The sequence below is a fragment of the Cherax quadricarinatus genome, chromosome 18 (genome assembly GCF_038502225.1).
Source record: "Cherax quadricarinatus isolate ZL_2023a chromosome 18, ASM3850222v1, whole genome shotgun sequence".
Taxonomy (NCBI): domain Eukaryota; kingdom Metazoa; phylum Arthropoda; class Malacostraca; order Decapoda; family Parastacidae; genus Cherax; species Cherax quadricarinatus.
Window position 1 is genome coordinate 14537138 of NC_091309.1, and position 23941 is coordinate 14561078.

The 23941-nt window shown below is 40.7% G+C and overlaps 1 protein-coding gene across 50 annotated transcripts in view; it reads right to left on the reverse strand.

Moving 5' to 3' along the window:
- Nucleotides 1-23395, reverse strand: part of LOC128689405 (myosin heavy chain, muscle-like) — a 66285-nt gene extending 42890 nt beyond the window's left edge. For 27 of the 50 annotated variants that reach the window (XM_070086264.1, XM_070086222.1, XM_070086221.1 and 24 more), the window contains exons 1-6: nt 13938-14091; nt 12678-13265; nt 4260-4287; nt 3443-3566; nt 1513-1602; nt 1110-1272 (exon numbers count right to left, since the gene is read on the reverse strand). In XM_070086264.1, the coding sequence (XP_069942365.1) occupies nt 1110-1272; nt 1513-1602; nt 3443-3566; nt 4260-4287; nt 12678-13191 (919 nt within the window). In that variant the 5' untranslated portion in view covers nt 13192-13265; nt 13938-14091. Of the gene's footprint in view, nt 1-92; nt 197-1109; nt 1273-1512; nt 1603-2884; nt 2988-3442; nt 3567-4259; nt 4288-12677; nt 13266-13937; nt 14092-23264 lie in introns of those variants that run through there. The other 23 variants (XM_070086261.1, XM_070086258.1, XM_070086260.1 and 20 more) reach the window with 4 other exon arrangements.
- Nucleotides 23396-23941: the final 546 nt, after the last annotated feature.

Consider the following 23941-nt stretch of genomic DNA (forward strand, 5'->3'; position numbering starts at 1 on the left):
AATAAAGACTGGATCTACGAGGGTTTGTGGGACCGATTTTTGGGTCCTTCTTACAACTGATGCTACTCTAGGCCTCGCGTACGGGCACTTACATCCGTGAACTGCATTTCCTCAGCATCATCAATTGAGGCAACAGTAACTTTGCCTTGACTCACAAAGTGGTAGTCATGGATACTGTCGGAGAGGTAGCAGAGAGCTGTAAGGGACGAAGACACCGTTATTGAAGAGAGAGAGAGAGAGAGAGAGCAGGAATTGGAGAGGAGTTGGGCATGCACCCAGAGGAACCTCTACGAAGATCCTTGTTGTCTAAGGTTAATAGTCTTTAGAGAGCATGAGCATCGGCTTATGATTCATAAGCCTTCCTGCTCTTTGTCCCAACAAAACCAAATTACATCTCATCTTAGATCTTAAATATACCTCTCCAGGCTGGGACAATGTATCGCCTTGGATAAAAAAAAAGAGTGTTCTTCACCTTAACTAATTTACTCATGCATAAACTCGATGAAGATGGGCAGAATTCTTTAACTGAAGAAAATGCCCCTAGTTGTATCTGTATACGAAGGAGAGAGTTCACTGAAGATGGTAAATTTTAGGTCTGCATATAACCTACCATTAAACATAAATTATGTTTTGAAGAGTTTGATACCAACTCGCTTCTTACTGAAAGTCCGTTCTCTCTATGCAATTCTATATCTCACTAAAACATTTCACAATATAGACTTAACCTGTAACAGAATACACTTAACCTATAAAGTATTTTTATATAAATGGGATACCCCTAAAGCTAACATTTTGTGGTGGTGAGTACTTATGATATGGTGCGAGGGGAAAGAAGGAAGCCTCTCCTGCTGAGCGATGTTTTGGGCTGAAGACAGGATACCCAGCAGAGACCCCAATATACTCTCATATTACTACGATATAGCTCATTATAAGTTCTTATATTTGTCTGGATAGTTAGTTTTAATGACAATGTGAATACACTGAATCTACAATAGTCTTAAAAAATGAAAGGTAATTTTAAAATACATGGACTAGAGAGCTGGGTAATGGACAATATATTTTGCAGGTATTTGGTGTGAGGATGAACTAAATTATTGAGAACCACATACCTTTCATGGTTTTGACCTGGTCAGACATAATCTGGTAGAACATGTGGTATGATCGCTCAAGGGGTTGTTGGGAGATGACGCGGGCCTTCTCCAGCAAGTAGGTCTCGATATCAGCACCGGACAGCTTGCCAGATGGGTTGAAGTGGATTCGGATGAACTTACCCTGTGAAAGATGTAAATACGTGGTTACCTAGGCGGGAAAACCTGAACGTTTGTTTTAAAAGGAAGAGGTTTTAACAGGGATCAAAGAGCTTTTAAGAGATCTGGAGATTAATTAGTGCTGTATAGCCTCAAAAAATGAACTTAAAAATGACTAATACACTTAATTGATTAATACACTTAAATAAATCTTAAATATAGTTAGCTTATGAATGTTATGGTGATGAAGAGACGAAATACTCACAAAGCGGGAGGAGTTGTCATTACGGACAGTCTTGGCGTTACCGAATGCCTCCAGTACTGGGTTGGTCTGAACGATCTGATCTTCCAGGTTCTGTCAGGGAGTAGTGATAACTGCGTCAGTTCCTACGTCGCTCTCATTATTAGCGGCAATTTGTAAACAATTCCAAAATGATAATAGGGAGAAGCTCTGTAGATTTGTATAAGTATTTGAGTATCAATAATATTTACAATATATGGTTTAAGGAGGGACCCAAAAAATTAGCCTATTAAAAAATATAGACCTTATTACATCATATCAATCTTATAAAGAGATGGTAAACACCTTGAAGCTGTTTATTTATATTTTGATGCTTAACTGTTAATTTTATAGCATAAGGTTGTGGTTAGGAGACAGTGATTATATATATATATATATATATATATATATATATATATATATATATATATATATATATATATATATATATATATATTTATTAGTGAGAGTTAGGAGCAGGCATTCGTGGATAGTGTCACTACTGGTGCTCAGGTATGAGGGTAGTGTCACTGTTGGCACTCATGTATGAGGATTGTATCATTGCTGGTATCAGGGGTGAGGGTAGTATCTCTGCTGGTACTCAGGGGTGAGGGTAGTATCTCTGCTGGTACTCAGGGGTGAGGGGTAGTATCACTGCTGGTACTCAGGGGTGAGGGTAGTATCACTGCTGGTACTCAGGGGTGAGGGTAGTATCACTGCTGGTACTCAGGGGTGAGGGTAGTATCACTGTTGGTACTCAGGGGTGAGGGTAGTATCACTGCTGGTACTCAGGGGTGAGGGTTGTATCACTGTTGGTACTCAGGGGTGAGGGGTAGCATCACTGCTGGTACTCAGGGGTGAGGGTAGTATCTCTGCTGGTACTCAGGGGTGGGGGGTAGTATCACTGCTGGTACTCAGGGGTGAGGGTAGTATCACTGCTGGTACTCAAGTTTGCAAGGGTCGCATCATTGCTGGTACTCGGGTGTGAAGGTTGTGTTACTGCTGGTACTCGGGTATGAGGGGTCATATCACTGGTGTTACCCAGAAAACAAACTTATGGGGTTGAAAGCTTATATCTTTTAAGTTATTCTTTTAATGTTCGTGGATAACAAAATTTCACATCACAGTATTAAAGTATAAACACTACAACTTTTGCTGTCCCACAGGAAGTTCAAAGGTATCTTAAATTGTAAGGAAACAACTTTTGCTGTCCCACAGGAAGTTCAAAGGTATCTTAAATTGTAAGGAAACAATATATTCTCCAGCCTCATGTCATAAAGAGAGGCTTTTGGTCTTCCAATTGTACGGAAGGACTCCTGAGGTCAGGCATGATTGGCCTCTTAGCCATTTACATTACCTGCTTCTTCTCTTCTGGCTTCTTCTTGGTGGAAGCGCCGACATTGGCGAAGTAGGCAATAACCTTCTTTGTGTTCTCAGTCTTGCCAGCACCAGACTCACCACTGCGTTAGAGAACATATTTACATGGTTAGTGGAAGCTTGGGGACGTAAATGAAGCGACAGATACGTTAGGAAATAGGGTGGGATAAGCACGATTGCTGAATCACACAGGAACAACAAATAAGCGACTCACTAAAATATGGAGAGAGGAAAGTTTTGACGAAAAGCCATCAGCGTAAGGCATGAGAAACGTTTGTCAGTATAGCATACAAGATAATGTTTGGAAAAATGTATATAGTACTTGATCAGCAGAAAAGTGCAATACTTGGAGCGTAGCGAGTTTAAATAAAGCCAATTTAGCAAATACTGCAATCATCTGAAGTTAATGGTGGCCTGGCGTTAGTGAATAAGTTAAGACTGCTCCCTCTGTAAGGGAGCCCGAAGTATACAGCAACAACGCGAAAGGAACGGCAGAGCGACAAATGTATAAGAACGGCCTTGAGAAATCCAAACTTACTCCACCACCCGAGAACTTGACTTGATGCTTCTTCTTGTCAAAGGTATCGGTTCTCCTTGCGATGTTGGCAAAATACTGGATAACTTTCTTGGTGTTCTCGGTCTTTCCGGCCCCTGACTCGCCACTAATCAGGAAAGTCAAGGAAGGAGGGAGAGGTAAGAAGAAAACAAGCACTGGTGACGTAGTAGTAGTGCAGGTTGAGGACAAAGGGACACAAGCTCTCGTCCTACAGGAGCTCATCCCCCTCCCTTTGCTCATTTTTCCTCGGCAGATAACTTAGAAGTAGAAGATTTATGGTTTAATATTTAATAAAAGTTGCAGTAGAACGTTGACATCTTGGTGCTAGGTTTTAGAATTAGTTGAATGGCTTAAAATTGTTCTATAAAAACATTTGTAACAATAGAACAACACTCATTAATTGTCAAGCACTGAGCATTGCAAATTTGTAAAAAAAATGCAAACCATCAGACCTAAAAAATCCCAGGCGTCAGAGAGGAAATGGAATTAGTCTTTCGAATTCCATGAAAAATACAAATACTGGAAAAATGTCCTGCAGATTCCAGAAAGAGAAAGGATTTTTCCGCAGAGGATTTGGATCATATTAGAAGGTTTTGGGCATAAATTGCAATAACATATACTATATATCTCACTCCGATATAACATATATCTCACTCCACTTCAGTATAACATGTCAGTTATTGAATAGTGAATCGTAAAAACACATCAAGACATAGCTGATAATCTTAATTGAAACTTGAGAGAATGAGTGTGAACATTGTTAAGACGTTTCGTAAGGAAAGGCAACAATCAGACTTACGTGATCAACATGGACTGGTTCTCGCCGTCTGTAAGTAAAGTAACGGATTAGTACCACATCCTTCACTACGCCACTTCATTGTCATACTAAGTCTTTCAACAAAAATTTTACAAACAACTATTTGAAAGGAATAGTTTCGTTAAAGGTATAACGCACATTGCATTTTCGTGTGTTTTGCAAAAGGGTTTAGAATCAAGCAATAAGGATAATTCTTTTCTGCCCCTCAGACTACTAAAAAACCTTACGTAGCCTGTGAGGTTAACTTGCCGTCTATATATGGCATAGTTACGACAATTAAACGCTATTTACTGTCACTGAATTACTATTTAAAGAATAATTTATTATTATTGGGATGGGCTAAACCCATAGGGGTCATACTGCGCCTGGTGAATTTTAGGTAATCAGGAGAGTAATACCAGACTCTCAAATTAAAAGCTCTTCACCCTCATTAAGGTACCTTCCTTAAAGACTAAGGAGTACTGTAAACAACATTAATAATAATACGATTAAAATGTCAATCAATAAATAACAGTATCGGTGAAGTATGAAAAATATAACTGCTCTAAATCTACAGTGTGAAAATAGTGAACTGTTATGGCTGTGTTGAAAACAAACAAAACTTGGTGTGATGTGTGAAAAATACTGTTGTCTGTAGCTAATGAATATATACGTTGATAATATAGCAGTGTGACATCTGACATACTTCAATTTTTAGCTAAAATATTAAACTTTTAATCGAAAGTCACGATAATTTAAAACATTTTGGACTACTCCCTGCTTACCACTTAAATTTTAATATTTTGATTAGAAATCAGATCAGCAAAGCATCGAATAATTCTTGTTGCAAGATCTTATGTAATAATAATGATGATAATAATTATTATAATAATACTAGGTTATTTTTACAATATACTGCTTGTTGCTACAAAAAATGGATGACATATTATTGTATATATGGAAAGTCCCTGTTTATGAGAGCATTTAAGATCACATTAAAGAGATGATATCACAATATGTAAAATAATTAGTGAAGAAAAAGAGTGGAATCCCAAGCGATTTCTTGATTTCTCGCCTAATGTGAGAAACCACGAAAGCGGAGCTTCAGATTTGAGTAGTTAGAAAAAAATAAATTAAGCTTTAACCATATTATGATACCAGTTATATATTATACAAAAACAGGTGATAATTAATGACTGAATAATTATGTCGCTGAGTAGTTGAGGTTAACCAAGCGCTTAGTTTAACATGGCTGCCTAATTATTTAAGTAACAAAGCTCGGTACAGTATATTAAGTCAGTAGTACTAGTGCGGGGAGGTTACCAATAGAAAATAGTGCAGAATATTTACAAATAGTATGTTAAATAGATTTATTATATAGTAGGGTAAACAGTTTAACACCAGTAGTGAGACACACTAACGCTTGTTTTAGCTTAGTTTTGATGTCAGTAAAAATGTTGCAATTTGTCACTACGTCTGTTAAGTCATTCCACATCCTCGGCCCTCTAATCTTCAGTCTGTCACAAAGGGTATCAGTGAGGTACTATTTGCGTTCTGTTACAAATTTCTAGGACTTTTCCTCTGATCGGCATCATTACAATGTAGTTTTGAACATGGGGACTGAACAGTAGTTTTTATGAATAACATTTATATTTAGCAGGTTTAGAGATTTTTAAATAAGAGCATCGAGTGTTGCTAATAAGAGTCCATGATTGTTCTGAGAACTGCCTTTTGCTGAGTTATAATTAGTTTAAGGTGAGTTGCCGATGCGGATCCCGAAGCACAGATCCGGTAACTGAAGTAAAGGGTAGATTAGGGAAGAGTCCTGCGGAATATACAATAATCACGAATTTTGGAGAGTATCCATACCGTCTTCGAGCCTTTAGTTGATGTGTTGAGTATGGGCATTAAATTTCAGTATGTTTACCATTGGATCGAGTAGTTTCCCCTTCTTTATGAGCTGTTTATCATTAATTTTTAATGTCTAATTGTAGACATGGTTTATTTCCAAATTATATATAGATTTTTTTCAGTATTGAGGATAAGTTTGTTGGTAATCATCCATGCGCAGACTTAAGATCATTCACGGCTAAGGTGCTTAAGGTTGACATGGGATGTGGACCTGATATTATAAGGGTTGTCTGTGTCATCAGCAAGTATAGGCTTCCTGTGTTGGGTGGCGTTAGGTGGGTCAGTGATGTAAGATGAGGAAAAGAGGGCCCTAAATATTATATTGGGGTCACTCCTAGGTTTACGGGAAAGATATTAGACAAGGTGTCATATATGGCTAAATTTTGTTGTCGCTTATTACGGTAGGACTAGAAATATGTGTAACTGTGTCCTCTAATTCTGTAGGATATTCATATTCTTTAAGTGCTGAACAAACTATTATTGTATCATTAGTACATTTTCCTGTGGTAGTAGGTTGGTAGACAGCACCCACCCAGGGAGGTACTACCGTCTTGTGGTAGTAGGTTGGTAGACAGCAACCACCCAGGGAGGTACTACCGTCTTGTGGTAGTAGGTTGGTAGACAGCAACCACCCAGGGAGGTACTACCGTCTTGTGGTAGTAGGTTGGTAGACAACAACCACCCAGGGAGGTACTACCGTCCTGTGGTAGTAGGTTGGTAGACAGCACCCACCCAGGGAGGTACTACCGTCTTGTGGTAGTAGGTTGATAGACAACAACCACCCAGGGAGGTACTACCGTCTTGTGGTAGTAGGTTGGTAGACAGCACCCACCCAGGGAGGTACTACCGTCTTGTGGTAGTAGGTTGGTAGACAACAGCCACCCAGGGAGGTACTACCGTCTTGTGGTAGTAGGTTGGTAGACAGCAACCACCCAGGGAGGTACTACCGTCTTGTGGTAGTAGGTTGGTAGACAGCATCCACCCAGGGAGGTACTACCGTCCTGTGGTAGTAGGTTGGTAGACAGTACCCACCCAGGGAGGTACTACCGTCCTGTGGTAGTAGGTTGGTAGACAGCAACCACCCAAGGAGGTACTACCGTCCTGCCAAATGCGTGTGAAACGGAAATCTGTAGATGTTTAACACAATGGTAGGAAAGCTGGTGTCTTTTTTCTTTGTGTCTCATAAACACGCAAGAAAAGAGGTACGTCTTGCTACTTCTGCTTACACTTAGGCAGACTACATATACATGTACACGTATATGTATACACACCGATCTGAATTTCCTCCTATTTTTCTAAATAGTTCTTGTTCTTTTTATTTTCTTTCAACTCCATGGGGAAGTGGAAAAGAATCTTTCCTCCACAAGCTATGCGTGTCTTAAGAGGCGACTAAAATGCCGGGAGCACTGAGCTAGTAACCCCTTCTCTTATATAAATTATTAAATATAAGAAGGCTGTTGGAGTGTAAGCAAGGTAACATTTATGAAGAGATTCAAGGAAACCGGCAAGCCGGACTTAGAGTCCTTGAAGTGGGAGGTACAGCGCCTGCACTCTGAAGGAGGGGTGTTGATATTACAGTTTTATAACTGTAATATAGGCGCACCTCTGGCAAGACAGTGATGGAGTAAATGATGATGAAAGTGTTTCTTCTTTTTCGGGTCACCCTGCCTTGGTGGGAAACAGCCGATGTGTTAATAAAAAAATAATAGTACTTTCATATTTTTAATCTAAATTGACAAGGAGTAAGTATATTTTGCTTGGTTAAGTATAGGTACCGTTGTTTGTGGATTACTTTCTCGAATGTTTTAGATAGTACTGGTAAATTAAAGATTGATCGGTTGAATCACCACCTTTGTGGATGTGTGTTATCCTGGTCCTCTTGAGAACCAGGAGATTAAATTGATATCTAGGTTATTTTGTAAAAATTTTAGTAAATGACAATTAATGTCCAAGAGGAAAAATATTATATTTGTAATAAAAATAGGAACGTTTCCTTGACCGAGAATGTTTGGTAATCGGGCTGCCAAAGACCAAGAAACAAGTCCAGATACTTATAATAGTGAAAGTAGAAATGGAGATACATTTCATCCTGGGTCAAATACGTTGTATCCTGCGTCTGATACATTTTATACGGCGTCAGGCCGATTTTTTCTTAAAACTGTCTTTAGACTAAGATTTGTAATGTTAAATGACCATTTAGATTATGTATTTTGAGTCTCCTGAAGGTTTGCCCCCTTCCCCAAGGAAAGCAGTTAAGTAAACTTTGGAATTTGTTAGATATGTTAACAAATTAAGCGTTTTTGCTAGGTTAGTTTTGGTGTAAAATAAAAAGTAGCATTTCAAAATAATTGTTTCACTAGGCTCATTTTTCCTGATTAGGAAGCAAATCTTTAGGGATTCGGGTATTTTATTCTTGTAGCCGGCTGGAATACTCTGGTCAGAGCTCAGAGTCTTTACCCAAAAGCAGCAATTTATGAGTTTTATTAGGGTTCTATATAACCAGGTTTTAGAAATTGCCAGCACTGATATAAATTCATGCAGGGATTTTTTGTTCTATCACGTCATGAGAAAATTTACCATTTCTCCTCGCGACTGGAAGTGTGGATTTCAAGTTTATATTGCCAGGCAGAATATGGAAAGTAACCTAGTTGTTTCGGGTCATTATATACTTCACGAAAAGTCCACAAATCCCCATTGAATACAAGTAACCAAAATGAATCGGATATATCGTTGATTGCAATAATCCCTAGCCTTTATCGACACTGAATGATGGTCTCGACTGATAGATTACTGGATCCAGAAAGCAGTGTGCTGGATCAACACTACTTGTAGTTAGAAACTCTCCAAGTGGTGCCTTTATGCAGGTAAATGGCTCTTAATTCAAGGAAGTGGAGCTACCCATTCCTTCCTTGCATCGAATCTAATCGCATCCCATTCTTCAGGCGCTGTATATATAATATACATTATTTGAAAAATTATTTAGGCTGGAATTTAGTCTTTAGTCTTATGTTTACTCAGGGTGAGTAGCGCTGTCCAATAAATTCGTTCTTTGAGGCAAGATCTTAAACGTATGCAAATATTTAGTTTTGCTAAAATAATGAGTTTCAGATTGGCAGTGTGAATATAATTATGACGAGAGCGCCCTAGGTTCACTGCTTGTCTATATATGGTATGGAGTTGAGCGGGTCGCTCATGCCAGAGTGGAGGGGTGGCGAGGCCTGTATGGGAGGGCCAGGGGGTGCCTGTGAGGGTGGGAGGCAGTACCAGTGGCAGGTCGGGGGTACCAGGGTAAGGGAAAGTCTGTGGTGCCAATAGAGGGTTTGGGGTTCCAGATGTGGGAGAGTGCCGGGGGTGCCAGGGCGAGAAGGCTTTGTGGTGTAAGTGATGAGGGTGTCGAGGATGTTATAATGGCAAGGGTCGAGGGAGCCAGTGATGTGAGGAGTCGAAGGTGCCAGTGGTGTGAGAGTCGAGGATGTCATGATGGCAAGGGTCGAGAGTGTCAATGATGTGAGGATCGATGGGTGCCACTGGTGTGATGATCGAGGGGTTCCAATGGTGAGGGGTCGAGGGTGCCAGTGGTGCGAGGATCGAGGGGTACCAGTGGTGTGATGGGTCGAGGGTGCCAGTGGTGTGAGGGATCGAGAATGCTAGTGGTGTGAGAGAGGGTCGTAGTATCCATGGGGGTGGATCGATGGTGCCAGTGTGGAAAATGGCCGAGAGTGCCAGTGGGGGCATGCCAGCAAGTTCTAAAATAGTTTCTTGGCTGACTGGTTTCTCCCTTAACCCCTCACCACCAGACATTTCCTCCCCACCCCTCACCAACAGACATTTCCTCCCCACCCCTCACCAACAGACATTTCCTCTGCCACTCCTCACCACCACATATTTCCTCCCTCACCACCAGACATTCCCTACCCACCCCTCACAACCAGACATTTCCTCCCCACCCCTAACCACCAGACATTTCCTCCCCACCCCTCACAATCAGACATTTCCTCCTCACCACCAGACATTTCCTGTCTCACCCCTCACCACCAGACATTTCCTCTCTCGCCCCTCACCACCAGACATTTCCTCTCTCGCCCCTCACCACCAGACATTTCCTCTCTTACCCTCTCACCACTAGACATTTCCTCTCTCACCCCGTCACCACCAGACATTTCCTCCCTCACCCCACAAAACCAGACATTTCCTCCCCACCCCTCACCACCAGACATTTCCTCTCTCACCCCTCACCACCAGACAATTCATCCCTCACCCTTCACCACCAGACATTTCCTCTCTCGCCCCTCACCACCAGACATTTCCTCTCTCACCCCTCACCACCAGACATTTCCTCTCCCACTCCTCACCACCAGACATTTCCTCTCTCACCCCTCACCACCAGACATTTCCTCTCTCGCTCCTCACCACCAGACATTTCCTTTCTCATCCCTCACCACCAGACATTTCCTCCTTCACCCCACAAAACCATTTCCTCTCTCACTCCTCACCACCAGACATTTCCTCTCTCACCCCTCATCACCAGACATTTCCTCTCTCACTCCTCACCACCAGACATTTCCTTTCTCATCCCTCACCACCAGACATTTCCTCCTTCACCCCACAAAACCAGACATTTCCTCCCCACCCCTCACCACCAGACATTTCCTTTCTCATCCCTCACCACCAGACATTTCCTCTCTCACCCCTCACCACCAGACATTTCCTCTCTCACCCCTCGCCACCAGACATTTCCTCTCTCACCCCTCACCACCAGACATTTCCTCTCTCACCCCTCACCACCAGACATTTCCTCCCTCGCCCCTCACCACCAGACATTTCCTCCCCACCCTTCACCACCAGACATTTCATTTCTCACCCTTCACCCCCGGACAATTCCTCCCTCACCCCCAGACATTTCCTCTCTCAGCCCTCACCACTAGACATTTCCTCGCTCACCCCTCACCACCAGACATTTCCTCTCTCACCCCTCACCACCAGACATTTCCTCTCTCACCCCTCACCACCAGACATTTCCTCCCTCACCCTTCACCACCAGACATTTCCTCTCTCACCCCTCACCACCAGACATTTCACTTCACACCCCTCACCACCAGACATTTCCTCTCTCACCCCTCACCACCAGACATTTCCTCTCTCACCCCTCACCACCAGACATTTCCTCCCTCACCCTTCACCACCAGACATTTTCTCTCTCACCCCTCACCACCAGACATTTCCTCCCTCACCCTTCACCACCAGACATTTCCTCTCTCACCCCTCACCACCAGACATTTCCTCCCTCACCCTTCACCACCAGACATTTTCTCTCTCACCCCTCACCACCAGACATTTCCTCCCTCACCCTTCACCACCAGACATTTCCTCTCTCACCCCTCACCACCAGACATTTCCTCCCTCACCCTTCACCACCAGACATTTCCTCTCTCACCCCTCACCACCAGACATTTCCTCCTCACCCCTCACCACCAGACATTTCACTTCACACCCCTCACCACCAGACATTTCACTTCACACCCCTCACCACCAGACATTTCACTTCACACCCCTCACCACCAGACATTTCCTCCCTCACCCCTCACCACCAGACATTTCCTTCCTCACCCCTCACCACTAGACATTTCCTCTCTCACCCCTCACCACCAGACATTTCCTCTCTCACCCCTCACCACCAGACATTTCCTCTCTCACCCCTCACCACCAGACATTTCCTCTCTCACCCCTCACCACCAGACATTTCCTCTCTCACCCCTCACCACCAGACATTTCCTTCCTCACCCCTCACCACCAGACATTTCCTCTCTCACCCCTCACCACCAGACATTTCCTCACCCACCCCTCACCACGAGACATTTCCTTTTTCAGCCCTCACCACCAGACATTTCCTCTTTCAGCCCTCACCACCAGACATTTCCTCCTTCACCGCTCACCACCAGACATTTCCTCTCTCACCCCTCACCACTAGACATTTCGTCCCTCACCCCCTCACCACCACACATTTCCTCACCCACCCCTCACCACCAGACATTTCCTCCTTCAGCCCTCACCACCAGACATTTCCTCTCTCACCCCTCACCACTAGACATTTCGTCCCTCACCCCCTCACCACCACACATTTCCTCTCTCAGCCCTCACCACCAGACATTTCCTCTCTCACCCCTCACCACCAGACATTTCCTCCCCACCCCTCACCACCAGACGTTTCCTCCTTCCCCACCCCCCTTACCAACGTCTCACTAATGGAAACAATATTGCATTTATCATATTAAAATTTCTAGATCTTTAAAATAGACCACCTTTAGTTTCAGGTAAATGCGCTAGTCTTGTACATATCAAAGAAATATTCTTGGAAATAAGCTGAGGTAGGATAACAGCTCTTAGCTTGTAAAACTGACGAGTTAAAATATATATATAAAATAAAAGAATGTCTATAGGCATGGCAGGAATTTATTAACGTGTGTGTCTTATTGTTGTTTAATTGTAAAGTGAAAATAAGGAGAAACTTACTCTGCAACATATCCATGTAGGCGCCGTCAGCAATGGAGAAAATGTGTGGTGGCACCTCATTCCTCCTCTTGCCCTGGTAGATCTTGACCACGCGGTTGGTGTAGATGGGGTACCGTTTGTAGGGGTTGATGGCTACGCAGAAGAGGCCAGAGTAGGTGTAGATAAGCTTGGTGACGTAGCGACACTTGAGGTTGTATAAGACAGAGGCATCGTTGAGGTAGGTCAAGTTGGACATGTCCTCGCACTTTTCGAACTTGGGAGGGTTGACCTGGTTGACGAGGTCCTTCTTGAAGTTCTTGGTTTCTCCTCCGGGTAAGTTGACAGTAACGAGGTCACCCTTAGTGCCTTGAATTTCGCCGAGGACGAAGCCATCCTTCTCACATGGTACCCAGCAAGCCTTCTTGGCATCGTAAGGTTTGGTCTGATCGATGCGCTTCTGCTCTAGTGAGACGTACAAGTACTCAGTGGGGTCGGGGTCGGGTCCAGTACTCTTCAAGACGACGTGGCCAGGCATGGTGAAAGTTGGTGTTTGAAGGCAGTCGAAGTTAGGTCAGACACACAGTACGGCAGAACAGCCCTGGAACCTTCCTGTAACAAAACACAGGACGTGAGCAAGAACCCTCATAACTAGTGTCCATAATTCAAGCTTTATCACACAATTCAATCATGAAATAATTTTACTCGAGAACGAAATTCAAAGTGATAATTTGTCTTGATTAAAACGCAGTGTGAAAATGTTTATATGTATATGCGACGACGGTGCCTAGAACTCTGCATAAGAAACTGTCTGATTTAATTATTACAACGCCAAGTTGTTGAGCATCATCCCCATGACCCTGTAATAAACAACGACTTTATTTCTAAAAGTTGAACTTTGAAGTTTTCTAATGCCTAAAGGCCGATGTGAAAAATTCGCACATATCAACAGACCTCATATACATTGCTCGTAGCTTATGAAGATTGTTATATTATGACAACCACTATAATACTAAATTTATACTTAAGTACTGTAAATCAAATTCGCAATTTAAAACACAAATACAAAGTTACGCGATACTTTATGTCTTAAAAATAAAGTAATTAAGTCACTTAAAAATGTAAATCTCCCGTTCGAAAAATAGCTCGTCGATGAATAAAACAATGATCAATGAATAAATAAATGACAGCAGTTAATAAATGAGGTAGAAATCTATGAGGAAAACGATGATCAATGCAGAAAACGAGTGTAAAATGGCCTTGATACAAGATTCAAAAGAGTACCGCTTAGGGCACACGACACCGCTCCCGAACACCCACTAAAACACGACTGACGAGGGCATGCGGGGCGTGGCACTCATATAGCCAGCTCCAGGAGGGGGCGCTTAGTGAGAACGTGATGGGCGTATGAAGGGTAGAGTTGGTGGTGGGTGGGCCAGCCCACACTTGGCAAAGGCGCCCCTACACCAGCAACGTGACACCTCGCCTGTGCTAAAAATACATTTAGGCAGGTGTTGAATCTTTCGCCCTTTCTGCTGATGATAGAGGGGGATTAGAGGCTTGCTGGATGACTCTACTGTAGTAGAAATGTGGTACAGCCTTACTGGTGTTGGAAGACTGCCACAAGACAGTGGTATAGATTTGCTACAAATACTTTGAAGGGGCTGTAACCGATAACGTCTTGCTTAAATCAGAAGGTTGTGAAAAGATCTAGACTGGCGCCTACACTTATGTTTTATATAGTATGTAATAAATGCTTTGTTGCAAAGTAACGGTATCAGTAAAAAAATATTTTCAGTGAAACGATACACGTTAGGTGTGATTTTTGAAGTGCATTACATTTTTATTGGTAAAGTTCTAATGAAAAGGCGATATTATCCACAGCATTCCAGGATTTATCCCTGCATTCCTCCTGAGTACCTACTTCGAATTTTAGTTGGTTCCACACTTCCTAACGTACCTGTGATTCATCCACGTGTTAACTGCTTTTGTCCTCCGTTTCTGATCTTTCCATGTCAGTCCGAATTCGTAAACCTTGACAAACTCCTACGTACTTTATATAACGTGATCGTGCCTCCTCTGACCCTCGGTTCTTTCAGTGATGCAGGTTTAAGCTCCTATAGCCTATCCTCGCAACTCTTGTCTTTTTGCTCCGGGACCAGACTTGTGTCAGTTCTGTGAAATTTATCGAGCTTCTTTATATATAGTTAAGTGCAGACTCCACGTGTGCAATAACCTATTTGTAGTTCCAGAGGTAGAGCTTCACTTTTGGTGTCCTGGTATTAGTTTATCATGATATTTTTTAAACTTTGAATTGGTTCTAGATCACAACCTTTCCCTGGAGCTTGTGCGATTAATCACCAACTTGATTAACCTAATTTTAAGAGGGGTGGACCGGTAAGCCAGCGGAAGGCCTCGGTCACATGACCAAAACCTCCAGCGGCGGATCATCATATGACTAAGACCCGCATCAGGAAACGCTTATCCTGTTTCCTGACAAACCTTACCTAACCAAACGAACTCTATGTAAAGGAATATGTTTTCTGCAATCTCCTTTACCCCTCTGTAAAATTGACTTCTTGTCCTGTCAGTTACTAATTCAGCGATTTTCCGCGTGTTCCCTCGTAGTATCTCATGAATTAAAAGAGGTTATCTTTCAGCTCTTGTTTCCAACATGGCAAATTTAACGTCTTCAGTTTATTCAGAGCTCAGATTTCTAGATTCTGGAATTAACTTTGGAGCATATCTCTCAACTTCTATTTTAATTTTATAATCCATTAACTGTAGGTTCTGTACTGCAGCTACATATTCCAATTACGATCTAATGGTCGAACATACGTTGTAAACACTTTATATAACAACTCCAGTCATATATACAACATACTCAAAGTTTTATATAACAACTCCAGTCATATATACAACATACTCAAAGTTTTATATAACAACTCCAGTCATATATACAACATACTCAAAGCTTTACATAATATCTCCAGTTATATGTAATAGTGTACTCGAAGCCTATCTTAAAATTTGCTACTGTTACCTGACTATGCAGATGTGTGTTTGTCTCAGTGTGATCCAGAAGAGGTATTGTTATTTTCTATAGCCCAATCCCTTATACCTCGTTACACGCAAGAAACATAGCTGTATTTCAAAACCCTTAAGTCGTAGAAAAGCTTTAAGATTAATTCTTCAAAAGACCTTGGAGCTATCATTCACCCCTCCCAGAAGTCCCTGGAGCTGGAAGTCAGTACCTTTAAAAATTTAAGACCTTAGGATCAACACCTTCATGAGTTGCAAGAGCTGGAGATCAATAGCTGCGAAAGGTCCAAGAGCTTTAGCCGAGCACTCAAGAAGCCTAGTACATGTAGATTAACATAATGAGGCCTAGGAACTGTAGATGAACATGATCAAGAGGCACAGGAACTATAATGACCCACCCAGCCAAGCGCTTTAAAAACATAATAAGCAGGGCGAGACTGTGTGAAGTTTTATACATATTTTTATGGCAACATTGCCTGAATGTTAATTGGCAAATTGACATTAGCAAAGCCTGCCGAATTTTTATTTACGTAAAATACACTAGGACTGAAGTTTAAAACCAGTATAAAGAAGCATTCTCTATTACTGAAAACCAGCATCCCAGTTTGTTTAATAAAATTGCCAAATTGCCATTACATAGTCCAGAACAAATCCAAACCTACCACTAAGTATGATAAACTATTGTTTAAAGTTTGAAGCCGATCAGATTATGAATTATCACGTTATTTTATGAGAACCAATCTCATTTTTTAAAATGACGAATTTGGACTTATAGCTCAATATTAATGTAAGCCTTTCTTTAAACATAATATGCCAGTCTTGAAAGTTTGAAGCTGATCAGAAGAGGCATTCTCCGGTTATGACATAGCAACCAAGAAGTCTGCATGTAAAAAAAATTATGATAAATTGAAAACCTACTCGGGTTAGAGACTGTATTGAATCTTTTTTCCGGTAAGAAACATCAGTTAAAAGTTTAAAATCATACCAATAGACATTTTCAAGGTATCTCCTAGAAGACAAAATAAACACAATTTCTAAAATAAAATTCTGCCAAATTAGCATCTACACGGTCCAATAACAATTAGAATATTCCTCTAACAAGGGTAAATTAACACTGAAAGTTTGACGCTAATCAGAAGTAGCATTCTCCGCTTTTCACAGAAATTGCCGCATTATTTTTATTTATAAAACTGGTAAAGAACGAAAGGTACAATACAGTGACTAGAACAATACACAAATATTTGTGTTTGAAATTGGTACTTGTACAGTCCAATAAATGTCCAAACTGTCTTCTGAGGTACACAAGTGTTGATGTTTGAAGGAAAAATAAACATTCTGGCAATTATTGTTGGTATCCATTTCATGAACAGTCTATCATCATAATTGCATCATGAAAACTGGTGATAATATGTTATTCATTATTATCTTAGATGATCTTAAAAAAATCATCGAATATTTTACAGTTTGCATGGAGCCTAATTTTCACATACATTTTTTCACATCAGCAACAGACCCAGAGGTTTTAATGGCATTTTTGTTTTTGTAAAAATAGTAGTTGGGGGTCACATATGTTGGCCTCTGTAATCTTTCCATGTCCACGTTGTGGCTGATTAGAAAGTGCCTTACTGAAATTAATATGATTGGTGGCTAGAGCAGTGACTTTGCATTTTGAGTTTCCCCAGTTCGAATCTTCGGAAAAAAAATCTTTGAATTATTACAAGCGTTTATTACATTTTCCCCAGATCATTCAGGGGGCAAGAGCTGAACTTTGTGACAGGTTGTGAGAGAAGATATATTTAATGGCTCAGTGGATAGTCATACTGGGGTCTCGGTATTTAGCTCATTTCTTAGTACAAGTCTTAGGTGAAATTTACAATTTTCTTAAGCTAGAGCTGAATACAAAAGGTGGGTTTTGATTTTAATTTTGCATAGCGAAAAGTATTTTGTGTTCTTTTCCATTTCACTGTGTTTTTTCCGCGTTTTTTTTTTTTTTGCCAGGGCTCTGTATGAGTTAAATTTTAGCTGATAGTTTGTATTTCCCTAGTCATGATATTTTTCTTTCTTGAGAAAGTTCTTTGACTTTATCAACCGAGGGAACATATTTTCAGTCTGGTATAAGTACTGATCCTTGTGGAAGCCCTCCAGTAACATTTCCCATTAAGACATTTTTTCCTCTTATAAATGTTTCTCACGTGTTTTAATAATTTGTTTAATCTTCGTATATTTTGTAGTTTTCAGAGTATGGCTAGTCTTTCATGGGGAGTGTTGTGTAAAACTGGTTCGAGCTCAAAATAAATGAACTCTGACCATCCATGTATTTCTAATATAATATGTTTATGTGCAAAATTTTCCCGATTGAAAACGAACTACTTACTACCACATTTCTACTTTACAGGTGTTTTATCCACTTTTCTTAAAATGCTTTTGTTTCGGAAGTTTTGATGATACTTGACAATGAAACATCTATATAGTTTAAATATTTTTAAATGTTGTCATTTTCCATTTGTCTTCCGATTTACCTTTTATCTTAAATTTACAAACATTTGTAAAAGTAAATAGCTCGATTCTTCAGTATGTCCCTTCAAAACCCAGGGTTCTATCTCGTTTGGTCCTGCTTGGACATACATGCAGCACTTAGCATATTTTATTGGAAAACATTACACCCAGTTAGGGCTTTGATAAAGCCCTAATTTGCAATACACGTTTCCTTAATAAAATATTTAAATGTTGCTTGTGTCCTTTTACTCCACATTCTGTTGTCATTGATACAATATAACTGGTACCTGTACTGGTTCTGGTACTTATTATAAGACCAGCGATCACGATGAATTGGTTGTAATCATAACCATTATTTTTAAAGGGGTTGGACCAGTAAGCCAGCAGAAGGCCTTGGTCAGATGACCAAACTTCAGCTGCGGGTCATCATATGACTAAGACCCCAGCCAGGAAACACTTCTCCGGTTTCCGGACGAACCTTACCTAACTAACCGGGTCGCTATACTCTTCAGTCTCGCCTGGGAGCTTGTAATGATCAAATACGCTGTGCAAATTCAAATCCTCAAACGTCCTCTAAAGTTTGCTAATGACTGATGTCATTAGCAAACTTTAGAGTTTGCTAATGACATCAGTTTGTTGACGTTTTCTTTGGTTATTTTAATGAGCACCATGTCCGTTTCCCTTCAAAGGATGTCCGTGAGAGTGGGATCTTGATCCAGTGAAGTGGACCATTCTTTCACTTTGCGTCATAACATGATTTTCTTCCATTCCTCAAGTGCTATATGATCCCTATAGGTTTAATGTTTTCTTTCCTCATTATATTAACCCAATTTTCTATTAAAGGTTCAAGGTCACTTCTGCAAATACTCTTTGGAAGTCCATGATTAGAATGCCATCCATTTCTTCCTTTGATTCGTCAATTTGTCATCGACTTTACTCTTTGTATTTTGTCCATTTTTCAGGCTTAAATAGAAAATTGAGACATTTAAATAAGATTTTTTTTTTTTCAAAGTTTTCTTCTCCTGCAAAACCTTGTTATTTGGTAAAAAAAAAAAGTCGCTTAGTATTTGCAACTTGAAAAAAACTCATGGATCCTAGTTGGTCATCCTTCCATATAGAGTACCAAATGCAGCCACTGTATCCAAACTATCGCACATATTTTTTATTCGTTTCATATATGTTGTATAAATTTTAGTACTGCACATGCGTATTTAGATTTTAGTTAATAAATGTGGGGAGGCACAGTGGAGCGTAATTGATAGTGTCTAGACAGTGTCAGCCCACCACAACCCTCAGTAGTGATCTGTTATCTGGAAATTGCTACGCTGTACCCTGTTTTACGTGACAGTTGGGGAAGGTGATTTTGTATGACCCATTTAGGTTTAATGATTGTTCTTGATATAATAAGCCTTTTATTGGTTTGTCTTTTTTCTCATTTCAGAATGACCCTTTTTATTCCATTTTCATGTGTTGCAGACTTTTTATATTATTTTTACATCAGCCCCTCGTCGTGTCTTAGATAAGAATATTTTTCATGTGTGGAATCTATCCTATTTTTTGTTTTCATCTTCCTCTCCAAATCATATCATGCAAGGTATGTTAGTTCCAAAATAACGGATTGATTTATCCAGGTGATTTCTTCTTTTATGTCAAATACTCTGTTATTGATGTGATTCCCTCTGATCACTTGGTTGTTTCTTTGTGCTACGGTAGAGGAATTTTATTATTTGTTTTATATTCAAGCTTCATAGGATATCCACTACTTCCATGTAATTTAAATCACTTATAACATCTTCATTTCGCACGCATGATTTTCAGTAATAATTTTTTTATGTATTATTAATCCTTCATTTGTCGAATTATAACTTCTCATTTTGTCGACTTCCTCCTTAAATAACTTATAATAATTTGTCTTAGTTTTTATTATTTTTTTAACTTGTTTAATCTCTATTTTACACGATTCCAAATTTAACCCTTTTTCTGTTCCACAGTGAATTATGTCCTATTGTGCTGTCTCTTTATCTATAAATATTCCTTCAGTATTCTGTACTTACACCTGTTTCATAATTTCTTATCGGTAATTATTTAATATTTCATTATTCTGTCCTATCTAATTTGGTTTCACTATTGTTTTTATACATAAAACCTCAATGCGCTTTCCCATAAAAATTATTTATAATGAAATAGTTTGTCAGTCAACGAAATTCGCTGAAGACTTTTTCTGAAGGGGAAGGGAATGTATGGAGTGGAAGAAACAAGTAGAGGTTGTGAATGTGGCTAAATATTCCCTCCAAAATAATTATAGATAGAACGGATCAGTTGTTTTCCATAATTTTCTTCATTTGATTCCAGGTTAATGTTGTGGCTAGAAAAGTGGTAGAAGTTTAGTGTAGAAAACTGCGAAGTGTTAATCCTCGTGAATAAAAAGAAACCTGTTACATATAAAGTAAATAATATAGAACTTGATCATACAGAATATGAAAGGACTTGAGAGTTATGATAAGCAGAAATCTAAAGCCAAGATACCAGTGCCGAAGTTTCTGTAATAAGGATAACATATTGCTTGGATTTATACCGAGAATTATATGCGACAGAAGTTCAAAGATTATTCTACAGCCTCGTTTAGATTATGCAGTGCAATTCTGGTCTCCATTCTGTGGAATGGATGTAAATGCATTAATGAACATACAAAGAACGAGAACAAAATTAATCCACTGTAAGGAATCTTTCAAGTTAGGATATGTTAAGAACACTGAACTTGCAATCTCTTGAAAAGTGTGGAAAGGGGGGAGATATGATTATAATATACCAGTGGAAGACTATATCTAACTAAGAAATGACTTGAAACCATAGATTTAAATTAGATAAATTCAAGTTTAAAAAGGATATAGGGAAGTACTAGTTTGGAAAAAAAAAAAGTTGTAAATAAGTGTAACAATATGCCAAGTAGAGTGATCGAAGCCAGCACCTTGGAGAACTTCAATAATAAGTTGAACAAATATATGATTAAGAAGGGTTGAGTTTGAGAAGAACCAATTTAGTACGGGTCGGTAAGCCTACTGCGATGATCTTGTATGTATAATGTTCGCCAGGGCCAGGGTCCTGCGATGCTTTTCTGTTCATATGTTCTTAGATAACGCATTGAGAATGGGACACAATCATGTTTCATCCGAAGAAAGGGAAGGTAGTTTAAATTCCATGGATTAAGAGCCCCTCACCAGAGAAGGCCTGAGCTTGCTACCATCTGCAGCTCATAAGACTGTGCCATCCCCTTTGGGGAGGGGCAGATGGCAGACCAGAGGCCTAGCTTCGAGCCCCGTGAGGGCGGGGAATGAGGCTAGGCCTGGAGACAGTTGGTCCCAAAGATAAGGGGGTACTTATACCTCCTCCCATGGGAGACTTAGGTCTCGAGACGCTCCCCAGATAGGGAGCCAAGGCCGGGTCACCACTACTTGGAAAAGACCCGGGCCGGGAGAATACCGGCGAATAAAAAAAAAAAAAAAAAAAAAAAGCCCCTCACCAGCATCAAGGCACCCGTCTTGAAAGAAATGACAGAGTAACCAATGGTCTGTACATTCTCTCCCTCATGTTCTTACATTCAGTATAATGTGAACTTTGAGTTTGCATTAACATGAATGCAGGCAGTGTCACATGAACAAATATCTGATTCATAATCTCCAAAAAATTACTTAACCTGGCAGATTCTTACTATTTTACACTCCTTCTAGTTAAATCACAGTTGCAGAACATTTGGGTCTTAATGCAGCTGACACAGCTTTTGATAACAAATTAATTGTCATCAGAGAATTAACAAAGAATAGAAGATTTTAATGCCAACAGTTCATTGTAGCCTTGCCAGGCTAATCTATTTCTAAAGGTGTGCGCTCTTTGATAGCCCAAAACTAGGCGAATCCGACAAAATCCTGAAGTAGATATTCAGAAAAGCCCTCAGTCTTTCCCTAGATGATTACCAGTGGATGAAGCAAGGCTATTATTTATAAACTTGAAAGGAAAGTTGCTCGCACAATATTTCCTGCATTCCTATTGTTCGTTCCGTCTAGCGAATTAGTGGAAGGAGATTTTCCCAGAGCGCTTCAAAGACTTTGATGAATAACCCTAAGTTCATCGAGGAAATCAGGCAGTGGTGGGTACAAGCAGTAGTACAGTTTGGATGCGCGTTTGTCTCAGGAGGAGGATCGAGTCATAATTCTTGTCCAGAAGAATAGTCCAGTCAGACTATCTTTTCCTATATACAATATAGTCCCACTGAGATTGACCCATAGCGGAAAATGTTGCCTCAGTTTTACTTGAGAATGCATCCAGAAAAGCCCTAGCTCACCTATTTGTAATATAAATTTTCTAATGCCGGGGTTTATCGCTTCTTTATGGTGGTATTTTATCAGGAAAAATTTTTAAATTTCTCCTAACACAGTTACCCATATGGCTCTTCTCGTGAATATTTTGGTCATTTGTTAGAGACCTTCAGCTGGTTTACTGATGTACCCCGTAAAAAAGTAAATACATGTTAGACTGGATCTTGTTTGCCAATACTAATCTGTAATAATCCTTATGCCGGGAATTACTTATTACTGAAACAAACTATGGACGTCTATACTGGGACAAACAGGGCACCACTATTTTGGGACGCAAATTGGGCGACTCTTTACTGGGACAAACTAAACACTGCTGTGCTGGTTCACTTTAAATGGGCAACACTGTCCTGGTGCACACAACGGAGACCATTGTATCGAGACAATCTAGGTACCACTATACTGGGACAAACAAATCGGGCACTACTGTCCTGAGACATACATTGCATCTCTACTGGGCACCGGCGTGCTCGGTACACAAATTGGGAGACCATTTCACTGGAACAAACAAACTTGGCACTACTACACTCGTGGGACACAAACTGGGTACCTCTGTACTTGGCACCAGTTTACTAGAACACAGTGTGGGAGATCGTTGCACCGGGATACAAACTGGGTACCACCGTACTGGAAGACGTCCTCCATTAAACGGGAAACACACACATACACACACTGTCAACACACACAAAGCATTGTTGCTCACCCCAGATCGAAAGCTGTTCTGTCCAGAATCGGGGTTGGTCACTGTATATGTACCCTCTGCAATATGATCCCCTATTCCTAGAGCCTGTAAGGTGCCAGACGAATCGCCCTCCAATTGGCTAACGAGTCGTGGTTTGCGCCCTTACTGTACCCAGCAACCAATCATAGCAGAGCTCTGAAAGCCGTTCCTTATGATCATCTTATGCTCTTGTGACGTAATCCTTCCCTGCCTTTTTAGGCTGATAGTCGGAGCTGAAGCCAAGAATTTTCCGCCGAAGAAAACGGCGGCTGCACTAAATGGGATTAAGCTACCGGCACATACAAGACCCTACACACCGCCCTCTGAAATGAAGAGCCTGGAGAACAAGTGCCAATACTGTAGCTGAAACAACGCAAAAATAACCCAAACTTTGGAGAGGAAACTTCAGACATTTCGACCATTGTTGGCTCATTATCAGAGCCCCATTCGTGACTTTATGTTTCAGGATGTATCGAAACGTCGTTTAAAGTTCCCTCTCGAAAGTGTGAGTTATTTGCGAATGTGTAAAGCGCCTACCTAACCAGTCTTACCCACCATATCAATGGTGGGTAAGGCCCCTTACCACTGGACGCAGGCGGAGCGGGAAGGATGGGGGGCGTGGTTTATTAGAGGAAAAAACATCAAGGGTTGCACTTGTG